The sequence below is a fragment of the Typopeltis vanoorti genome, chromosome 21 (assembly GCF_054136105.1).
Source record: "Typopeltis vanoorti isolate ZY-2024b chromosome 21, IOZ_Tvanoo_1.0, whole genome shotgun sequence".
Taxonomy (NCBI): domain Eukaryota; kingdom Metazoa; phylum Arthropoda; class Arachnida; order Uropygi; family Thelyphonidae; genus Typopeltis; species Typopeltis vanoorti.
Genome location: NC_143569.1, coordinates 52,170,798 through 52,182,921, shown reverse-complemented (window position 1 = coordinate 52,182,921; position 12,124 = coordinate 52,170,798). Strand labels below are relative to the sequence as shown.

Here is a 12,124-nt window from a genome sequence, read left to right as displayed (position 1 = left end):
CCCGACAACAGCCCAGGACTTCATTACATGCCTACAGGAAGAACTGTCCAAAATTCTCATTGATCACTATCATATGCTTGTGGAAAATATGCCCCATAGGCAGTGGTGAGCTATGGAAATTTTAACAAAGGGCTCGCATCGTCGAGCAAAAAAAAAAAAAAAAAAAAAAAAGCCTAATTTAGCCCTCATAATACTTATATTGCACCTTTGTAGAACTTCTGACAGATATGATAATTCCTGTAGGATATCAATCGTTAATGCTAGATCTTTCAAAAATTCCCAATTGAGAAGTCAGTTTAAAAAGCCCTTATATTTATCGTTCGATGCAAAATGCTTGCATAAAGCTGGGTAATTTCTCCACACAGCAAGAGCCGTTCGTAAACTGCAAGCTGCCCATCGTGGTCCAAACACACGGCCAATCTTTAAAATTTTGATACCAAGGTCTTTTGCAATCGTATTTAATTCTCGTTGATTTTTTGGTGATTGATGTTAAAAAGCATATAATTTATCCATAAATATTTCAAAATGATTTATTTCTTTAATGTTTTTTTTATCGAATCGTCTAATGCTAAGCATAAACGATGAGCACAATGCCAAATCACAACGTTGGGAAATTTTTGTAGAAGTTTGATTGCAACACCTGATTTGTTTCCTAACATTACACTAGCTTCATCAGAACAAAATGCAATGAAATGATTTGTTTATATAGTTATCAGAAAATTCATACGAATTTAAAGTACCAATTATAGTAGTATGTTCTAGTTCTACAAGATTATTAAACAAGAAGAAGAACAAGGGGCTCTCAAATTTGAGAAAAATTTAACAAAGGGCTCGTGCGAGCCCCTTATAGCTCATCACTGCCCATAGGATTGCTGAAGTCATCACAGCAAAAGAAAGTTCTACATGTTATATTAAGGTGGGCACCATGGTTGTTTGTTTCTCATACTATGGTGTGGATTAACTTCTTTTCTAACAGTATATTTACACTATGTGTTGCACAAAGTAACTGCAAACAGGACTGATAAATTTTTTAACATAGCTCTATCCCGTCTCCTTAAAAATGTTACCTTTATGGGAGACTAGGAGAAATACAATGATTAATTAAGAAAATATTAATTAGAAAGTATTTTAAATTCTAAAAAGTTAACTAAATATTAAACAGTTATGTGGTATAACAAAAATCCTTTACTATAACAAAATTTAAATTATAATTTTAATTACAATTATATAAAATTAATTATGTTACTTTTGTTATTATTATATTATTAATTAATGGCAACCTGGTTGGCAAAGTGGTTAGTATATCCACTCTCCAACCAACAGTCATTGATGTTTACTGTTACTAGGTGAGAGATGAATTTCACTGCCTGGTGAGATCCAAAAGCTGCTTACTGAAGAGCTAAATTGCTTGAAAAAGTCTTAGTCTCTAGAGTAGGGTTTCCACATTGGTTGGCAAAGTGGTTAGTATATCCACTCTCCAACCAACAGTCATTGATGTTTACTGTTACTAGGTGAGAGATGAATTTCACTGCCTGGTGAGATCCAAAAGCTGCTTACTGAAGAGCTAAATTGCTTGAAAAAGTCTTAGTCTCTAGAGTAGGGTTTCCACATTATGTAAAAAATAAATAAAAATACAAAAATATATAAACTTAATAAAAAGAGGAAAAAAAACCTTAGCCCCGCTGTACTAATTGTACTATAAGTTTACCGATCCTTCATGGATGAGACCACAGCTGTAACGAGCAAAACCATCATAATGATTTTAATTTACGCCTATTCTCATGCAATTGCTCACTTTTATAATGAGAATAGTACACAGATATGTCATACAAATTTTGGTAACTTTTATTCTGTGTGTGTGTGTGGACACCATGTTAAAGGCTTAATGGAATGTATACTTTTATTTTTTTTGTGTGTGTGTGTTAACTTATATATAGTGAGTAATAGTTATAATGAGGCATCTGTGTGTTGAAGCTTAAGTACTGTGATGACATCATGTCCGAGGCTTAATGGAATGTATACAGCACTCGGAAAAGATTAAAACAGATTTTAATACTTCCAATATTTCGTCTCACTCACTGAGACATCTTCACTTCGCAGAGGTAATCCCTGAAGATGTAAGGGGGGGACACCCTGGGCAGCACTTTTCACATGATAAATTTTTAACAATTTTTTTTTTGATGATTATTTTATTTATGTTAACTTAGTAATTTTTATTACTTAATTAATAATTAGTTTTTAACAACTACAACTAAAATAAATATAGTCTTTTAATTTATTTCCCTATACACCATTTTGACTTTTCGTAGTATTTTTTATATGTATTGAGAGGGGCAGCAAAAGCTCTAGCTATGCCAATGTCCCTGTGGACTATTGATGTGGAGTTGATTTTCCTATGAGTGCTTTGAATTTTCCCCTTAACATAAATTCAACCTCAAACAGGTTTCATTAAGTAGAATGTGTATTTTAGAAGAATGTTCATTTTTCTGTTATATTCTGTTTGATCCATTATGACAATAGCATTACACTTATCTGCTTCTGCCAAGACTGGATTTAAGGTAGTTGTGGCCCTAAGTTATAACTTTTAAGAGACCTCCCTCCACTGAGGTAAATTTTATTTAAGTGAATTATCTATGCTGAGGCAGTGTCCCCCTTATAATAGGAGGCACTAAGCTATAGCTTGCCTGACTTATGCATAAATATGGCCCTGCTTGGTTATAATGATTTTGCTTTATTGTATGTTTTTTTTTTTTTTTTTTTTTTTAAGGCTGCTATTTCTTTGCTGGAATGCTGCTCTTGGGAGGTTGAGATTTGATGAGAATGCCAGCCACATCTTAACAAATACTGTTAACCACTCTGGGGATAGATTATAGATCTCGCATATTTATTAATTCATTTTGTTCCTCTTGTGTCATTTGTACTGTGAAGCTGTTATAAATATCTCATATTTTCATCTAAACAGTCTCACATGCACTGTTTACTGGCAGAAGCATCCTATCTTGTTCAAACCAAATTTTCTTTGTACACATAATGATATCTTGTCTGAATAATTACCTGTTTCCTGTAATGTGTATTACAAGCAGATATCTCTATTTACAATTCTGTCAAAAGAGACACTGGTCCTATAATTTTCCCAGTGTGAATACCTACCCACACAACAGTTCATGAATTGATATGCAGATAATATCCTTCTTGCAGATATCAACTTGACTTGCTGATATAGTCTTTCTCCAACTGAAAGAGGATTATTTCAGCTAAACATGTTTCATCACTAAATAAAATGATAGAATAAACTGTAAATGGCCTGACTTGTTCTAAAACCCAATTTGGTGTTATCTACCTTTATTGAACTAATGAAATTTTGTGCAAATGAAACCTATAGTGTTTGAGACTCTTTTCAAAAGACATGTCACTAACACCAGGCTCTTAAGCAATCTTTTGTATGGATCTCTTAGAATCATTTTAGATTAGATCAGTTGCAAACAGGAAAATCTTCACCAACTGTAACTAGCAAAATAAGCAGTTGCATCAGCTGGGATTTATTGCAAAGAATAGAAACATAAGTAGACGTAATAATTAACAATGGAGAACTTTGTGAGAGTTTTTTTTTTATTATCAGTAAAACAAAGATCCAACAATTAAAATGTGTAAGTTACACATATATGACACAGAGCAGCATGGTGTTTGAGTACTTTTTTAGGTTCTAATGGCATTTTTTAAAAGAAATTATATAATATTAAAAACGCTACTGCCTATGGGTAGGATACATAGAGAAGAACAATGTCCCATAGAGGGAATAACTTCAGTCAATTGTTTGTCTTTGGATTGGGGCAATGAAGAAAGGTTTCGCAGCTTTCCTTTTACAATCACTCTAAAAGAAAATGGTTTATGTGTAAAATCTTAGTCTTTTTTCAAAGGATCTGATCTGGTAGAAATAGCATGTTCAGCAAATGTAGATTATTTCAGCTCATGGAATCAAATGTAGTTCATGACAAACAGCCACAGATTTACCTGTCTGGCAGTGAGGTAAGCTACATGTGCAAGGTACTTCATAAACATCAAGGTAGATTAGAGGCAGAAGTTCCCCACTTTGTGGAGCCTAGAAAGGAAGAAAGTTTATTAATCAGACAAAAAGTCATACTGAGTTCAAGAGATTTAAGTAGCTTAGTGGAGAACTGCTCTCTGAAAAGATTAGAGAGCAGAAGAAGGGTTGGTGGTGGAATAATAATGTACAAGTGGCAGTGACAGCTAAGAGGAAGGCAAAGCAGAAGTGGGATGAGTCAAGAGTGGAAAAGGATAGAGAGGTGTACAGAGAGAGAAAGCAAGAAGCCAAGAGAGTTGTGTCACAGCCGAAGGCCATGGCATATCAAGATCTGTATGATCAATTAGAAACAAAGGAAGGACAGAGAAAAATTTACCAACTAGCGAAATGTAGAAATAAAGCAGCAAAGGACATCTTACATATGAGGCAGATCAAAGACGCTGAAGGAAGAGTATTATGGAGGGATGTGAACATAAGAAACAGATGGAAAATATACTTTGAGGGACTTTTGAATGAGGAAAATGCAAGGACTCACAGAGGAGATGGCAGACTTCTGAGGGGGTGGTGCAGAACATCAGTAGAGTGGAAGTGACGGAGGCCATGAAGAGGATGAAGAATGGAAAATCGGTGGGCCCCGACAGAATTCCAGTGGAGGCATGGAAAGCACTGGGGGAAGAGGGAATTGACCTGTTGTGGGACCTGTTCATGAAAGTTTGCCAACAGGAAAATATACCCGAGGAATGGAGGGAGAGTACTCTTGTCCCCATCTACAAGGGTAAAGGGGATGCACAAGACTGTAAAAATTACAGAGGAATAAAGTTGATGTCCCACACAATGAAAATCCTAGAAAGGGTTCTTAATGGTAGATTGAGGAAGGAGGTGGAGATTGCAAAGGAACAATTTGGCTTCATGCCGGGTAGATCAACAACAGATGCTATCTTTGGGTTACGGCAGATAATGGAAAAGTATCGAGAGAAACAAAGGGAGCTACATATGGCATTTATTGATCTGGAGAAAGCATACGATAGAGTGCCAAGGCAAGAAGTCTGGAGGTGTTTGAGGGAGAAGAAGGTGCCAGAGAAATATGTCAGGTTGTTGCGGGAAACGTACAGAAATGTGAAGACAAGTGTTCGGACCTGTCTGGGACAGACAGAAAGTTTTCAAGTAACAGTTGGCTTGCATCAAGGGTCAGCATTAAGTCCGTTTCTGTTTAATATTGTGATGGAGGTGGTAACAGAGGAGGTGAGAGAAGATGCACCTTGGACAATGTTGTATGCAGATGACATCTGCATACAACATTGTCCAAGGCGCATCTTCTTCAAGAGCAGAAGCGGGAACTAAACTGGAAAGATGGAGGAAAGCACCGGAAGAGAGAGGTATGAGACTGAGCAGAAGTAAGACAGAGTATATGTGTTGCACGGTGGGTGGCGGACAGGAGACAGATCTGGAGCTAGAAGGAAATGTCATCAGGAAAGTGAGAGACTTTAGATGCTTAGGTTCAACAGTGGAAGAAGATGGAGGAGCTGAGAAGGAAGTGGGATGCAGGATACAAGCAGGGTGGAGGAACTGGAGGGAGATGGCTGGAGTGTTATGCGATAAGAGGGTGCCGATCAATCTGAAAGGCAAAATCTATAGGACAGTAGTGAGGCCAGCTATGACATATGCTATAGAAACTGTGGCCCTGAGGAAAAAATATCATCAGGATGGAAGTAGTAGAGATGAGAATGCTTAGGTGGATGTGTAGTGTGACCAGAAAGGATCGTCTGAGAAATGAATATGTCAGGGGAACAGTGAAAGTTACGAACTTAGGAGCGAAAATACAGGAAGCAAGGCTGAGATGGTTTGGTCATGTGATGAGGAGGGAGGACGAATATGTGGGAAAAAGGGTCATGCAGATGGATGTGCAAGGAAGGCAAAAGCGTGGGCGGCCAAAGAAGAGATGGGGGGAGCTGGTAGAAGAGGACTTGAGGATGAAGAACTTGGATGTGGTGACAGCCCAAGACAGGAAGGTGTGGAGGAGACTCATTATGAACAGTGACCCCACTTAAGTGGGACAAGCTGCAGAAGAAGAAGTGATCCATTCAGAAGTCCCTTGATATAAGGAATAGGAATAGTTGATAACCTCATTGGAAGGCAGTGACAAAAAAAAAAAAAAACTTCATAAACATTAATGACCTTGTTAACAAAGGACTTGGTGAAGCTGTTAGAGAAGAAGGTGTCTTAATAAAATTTATCTTTCATCCAGAAAAATTTAGTAGGACATTCAGGAGCATGTTCAGCAGAGCATTACTCCAATCTGAATAAAAATAGCAAATTCCAGTTATCCACTTATGAAAAATTCTTTTCATGATTCATACATACTGACCATAGGCAATATTTTTTTCTTTATATATACAGTCATACCCCGAAGTTACACAGTAGGTGGGACCAACTAAAAGCGCGCAAGTCAAATTCGCGTAACTCAGGGTATAATTTTGCATGTAATTTATATATACAAACATACTAAATATTAATTTAATAAGCTGAAAGGTTAAATATTAAATATTAATATTAATTTAATAAATATTAATTATTAATTTAATAAGCCAGCTATTAAAACAAAGGGATTTACTACCCCTTTCTATTATACTAAATATTAGTTCGTTGGGACCAAAGGTTTACAAAAACACCTATATTTCTTGAGAAATATAATAATAATTGTAGTTTTTCATACAATTATACATAAAAAAATAAAAGTTATTTCGATGTCAATGGTTTCATAAAATCTAATAGATTCGTCTGATGGCATAATGTATTTTTCTTTTTACGAAAAATTTCTTCATAGCAAGCTAATGATTTATTTTATTCCTTGCCATGTGGCTACAGTTCGTTCCTCGTAAGAATCCATGTTCTCCAAAATCTGTAAACCTTTCTTTTATGATTTGTTCTTACTGTAGATTCCTGTAGATCGAACTTCTTTGCTAGCTCACAAATTTCCATTCCGCCTTCAAAATCCTTAATAATGTTGAGTTTTGTTTCCAAAGTCAATGTTTTTCTTTTCTTGCTAGCTGTAGAAGAATTGGACTCGCTTCATTTGGATGACATTATTATTTTTTATGTGATAAAATTTTTATCAAGAACATAACATTAAACAATCGCAAGGTTTGTAGACTATAAAAATCATGTATGAATGGGGATCGTGCGAAATGAGGTGTGAAGCGGGGCGGGAACACGTACATCTAAGAAATCGCATAACTCCGGATTTGCGTAAGTCAGGGTATGACTGTGTGTATATATATATATATAAATTTGTTTAATTCAAATGAATTGAATAGGCACTTGCAAGTACTTGCAACCATAAGAGGCATGGTTGCAAGTACTTGCAACCATGCCTCTTATGCCATTTATGTACAGCTCATACATTCTCATTGTTGAATCTTCGTTTTGTTACTTATTTAATTTAAATTTTATACTCACAATGCCCTTAGCACTTGAGCAATAACTCTGTGAAATAAAAAAAAAACACTCTGGTGACATAAATCCTCCTTTATTAAGTGTAAAGTGTTAACTGAGCTTTCTTTTGTAATGTGCAAATTCGACATTAAAAAAAACCTAAGAATAACTGAATGGCTGATAAATCACTGAAAATGTATGAGTTGGATGATGGGGATGTGCATAATAGCTCATGGAATGTAATTTGAATGTCTTATATATCAATCCTCCCCCACCCTCACATACAACATGAGTTACAAAAATTATAACACAACAGTGGAATTTGAGGCTGATTAGAAAGAGAAAGAATGGAATGTTATCCATAGAACAAAGGATGATAAAAGAAAAGAGAATGTGGAGTTGGTTTCATAAGTTTGAAACTGAACTGTATGTGTATCTGACCAGTGGCTGCTCATGTTTTTTATGTTTAGAGAAAAGGAGAAGAATGATGTGAAGCATGATTTGAACATGAATAACAATGGAAAGCATGTATCTGCTATGATGTTGTTTGCAAGTTCATGGACTGCAGTATACTACTGGTAACTGTATGTCTGTTGTGATGAATTGGTGAAGACCAAACCTGATGTAAAATAGTCCCTTGTTTATTTGTTGCACTAGAGGGTGTTTCAGCTGCTTTTTTAAACACTCTTGAGAATTATTACAGAGTTATGACATTTACTTCCTTGTGCATTACAGCTATGCCTCTGATGCTAATTCATAACATAAAAAAAGTTAATGAACTAATCACTATACTTTATTTATCCTCTGAATATAAGATAAAACTGCAGAAAGTTTTTTTTTTTTTTTTTAGGTTCGAGAAATATTATCAAAATGAAGAAAAAATTTATTTATGATTTTGTCCACATTTGTCCTAAAATCTACATAATGAAATGGAACTACTTCACAATGTAGTCATTTTCATACCACAAATGTAAAATGACTGAAAGGCAGTTACTGCATTTCAGTAAATTTAAAAATCATAGTCATTTGCATAAACACACCAACCCATATACCTACTTACTGGTCATACAGACACGTATTCAGTGAAATATGAAAAAGTTATAAAAATATCTCCAACCTTTCCACTTACCTAACTTCTGAATTCCAATTTCTTCTAAATCTTCCCAAGTAAGGTCTGTCACTCTGTCAATCGTATCATAACCTTGCTGACAAAGTGTTTCGTAGTAATCCTCTAGACGGAGAAGGTGAAGCCATTCTAGAAGAGTATCCTAGAATATGATTAAATCTTTTAATCATGTGATAGTAACAATTCAACAACACAAAATATTCGAAACAAGCAAACAAGTGAAATCCTGTATTTATCATTTTAGCATTTCTTTAGGAGTGATTAAACAATGAAATGTTAATTATTATTTCTGATATTTCATCTATAGGACAATATACTGATATTTCTAATACTGCTCTGACTAAAAACATCAGCTTCTTACTACCTGCTGATAATGCTTACCTTGTGGTAGATAAGCTTAAATGTTGGTGACTCATAACTATTATTTTTCTGGAAATGTAGGCCAAAATATTGATTATAAAAACGTTATTTAATATTATTTTAATGGCTAATATAGGCTACTTTAATTTAGGAGTGCCTATTTTTTTTACAATGTCATCGGCTCTTTACCTAAAATCTTAGGGCATTACTGAAATGTTATAAAACTAATATATGAGGAATAAAATAGGATGAAAATTTGCACATACCTTTTTTAGATGTTGTTTTCTGTCTTCTTATCCTGGCAATGTGCCTTCATCTGCTGTTAAAGGAGGGGGGGGGGGGTAAAGTAATGTGGGGGAATTATTTGAAGAAAAAAAAAAAAAACAGGCTTTTTATCTGTATAATATTATGATTATTAAGGGGTGGGTAAAGAGCATTTGGGGAGGGGGTGTGAGAGAAGGATCTGAAGATAGAAGTTATTTTTTGGGGGAAGAGAAGGGATTTAAGGGAAAAAGTCAGGGGTGGGAGTAACGGAGTACGAGAAGTTTTGACAGACATCATCTTTGGAATTCATGGGGGAAGTGGTTTTACTTCCCCTATGAGTTCCGAATTCCCCAACATTACTTTATCCCCACTTTCCCAAAAAACTCCTCTTCCTTTAGCAGCAGATGAAGACACATTGCCGAGATAAGGAGACGGGAAACAACGTCAAAAAAGGTATGTGCAAATTTTCCTCCTATTTTATTCTTCATATATTAGTTTTATAACACTTCAGTAATGCCCTAAGATTTTGGGTAAAGAGCCAATGACATTGTAAAAAAAAAACGGCATTCCTAAACGAAAGTAGGCTACATTAGCCATTAAAATAATAGTTTATTTTAGAGGAGCAACATGGAGATTTTCCCAGAAAAATACTTTTACTTAATACTTTCCTATATTTTGGCAATGTTACACTGCCATCATCAGGGATCACAAAAAAACAATGATATATGTGCACACAGGCACTGAAACTGGGCAAATGAGGCTGAAGAAAGACAACAAAAGTTGGGCCAAGTGCTAAACAGCCCCCCCCCCCCCCCCAGTGGGCTAAATTGAATAGTCTTAGCCACTGGCTGAAGATCTTAGAATGAATGCTTCCCAAATTTAGGGCACTCTCATGCACCCAAATCGGTTGAGGTTTGGAAAGTTTATCAGAGCTGAGGCAGATTCGAGGAATAACCTTTCATATTTGGCATTTGCTGCAGTGTAATAGAGTGGCCTTCTTCTAGTGTATCCTGTGGTGGATGTCCAAAGCATGGTCAGCAAGGATAAAGACCCAGAGAAAGCATTATCTAGGTTGACGGATGAAGAAGTTTCTTAGAAGACCGAAATATAAGATCTGGTGGTTTAACATATGGGAGGATGACCTTTAAGTGAGCTGATAAGGGAAGGTTTCTGTTAACCTTTCGTTTCTTATTCTGTCAAATATCAATATCTTCATTTTTTATAATTTTGTCATTGATATCATCTGTTCACTCCTCTAATTTTTCTCAGACCTCTTATATCTGTGATCTCTGGTTTCTGATCAACTGTTTTATTTCTAACCCTGCTCTCAGATTCCTAATTTAAAATTGATTTGAACACTGTTTTGTATATGGATGCTGTAGTGCTTACACTAATTTTTCTCTTATTCCATCTAAATTTATTCAGTTCTCCTTACTACACCAGATTTACTTATTCTGTTGTTTACTTATAATAGACTATATAGTCTCTTAGCCTATTTATTCTATTTTAGTTGATTATGCTCTATTTATTTATTTATATAAAAATGGTGGTGCAGCAAGCCAAATGCCAGATAATACAAGGAACTCAAAACTGTCAGTAAAAAATTAGGAGGCTTCATAATAAGGTGACACATAATTCTACTGCCACATACTCTGCCAGGTTATGCTGGAAGGGGAATCCAAGAAGTGGTATGTAGGAGGTACTGACAAGACTGCGCTATAGTAAGGAGACTGATCACGTTCAGTATGTGTATTCAAGAGTGTCTCCTCTCACTGCATATGAGAAACAGTAATGAAATTAAATACCTAAGAATACTAATATATGAAGAGCCAAAGGCTTCAATTCGGCAACACGCAAGACATATTTAAATTAAGGGATATTACATCCCATATTGTTTCTTAGCCGAATGAGAAACTCAAAGAGTTTCATGCCGAATATAGAAACTATATAAAGTTCAGTGATTCCAAGCGTAAGCAAAATACCTGGATAAGGTATTTTGCTTACGCTTGGAATCCAGGTATTTTGCTTACGCTTGGAATTGCTGAACTTTATATAGTTTCTATATTCGGCATGAAACTCTTTGAGTTTCTTACTCGGCTAAGAAACAATATGGGATGTAATATCCCTTAATTTAAATACCTAAGAATAACTGTTAACAGTGAAATGTTATGCAGACCAAAGCAAAAGAGCAATCCCTGAAGGCTAATGAAATATCAAGAAGTTTAAATTCACAGTATGTTAATTAAGATTAACAAAAGAGACCAAAATAGCAATCTATAAATATAAGTTGTCTAACAATATTAGCTTATGAAAGTGAAACAAGGAAAAAACCACAAAAATATATTACAAATAAATACAATATGCATAATGAAAAGATTTATGAAGAATGTCAGTTACAACTTATAAAGGAATGAGTAAAAAAGAGATTAACAGAACATGCAAAACATACTTAAATTATCAGAAACTGGACACTAAATACAAAAAAGACCAATTGGTAGACAAAAATTGATTTGACAGAGAGGTGATAGGAAGAAGTGTTTCACGAGTCATTCAAGAGTCAGGAGATTAGTAATAGAGTACATCAGAGTTTGGTGTTAGAGTTCTTTAATATATATACACCTCATTTTCCTTATATGTTAGGCTCAATGGTCTGTCATGACCAAATAACCTGGCTTTTTTGAAACTTGATTAATGCTCTGATGGGCAGTTAATACTATCTGCATAGTTATATTACAGCTGCCAATTGACCATACTAGTTTGCTTGTTTTGTGGGATGAAAAACCCATGTTTGTATAAGGCAGGCTAACTCACTTTCAACTGAAAAGTCCCGATAAAGATTCTTTGTGTTTTAGATGAGATTTGAACCCGGGTCTTTCCAACCAAAGGGTACTGTCAAAATC

General features: G+C 35.3%; 1 protein-coding gene across 2 annotated transcripts in view; it reads right to left on the bottom strand.

Annotated features, from left to right (window-relative positions):
• The window catches only part of LOC150094852 (caskin-2-like), a 378,559-nt gene that overhangs the window by 90,053 nt on the left and 276,382 nt on the right, over positions 1-12,124 (bottom strand). For both annotated transcript variants that reach the window (XM_090411520.1, XM_090411521.1), the window contains one exon: positions 8,604-8,742. In XM_090411520.1, the coding sequence (XP_090267646.1) occupies positions 8,604-8,742 (139 nt within the window). The remainder of the gene's footprint in view (positions 1-8,603; positions 8,743-12,124) is intronic.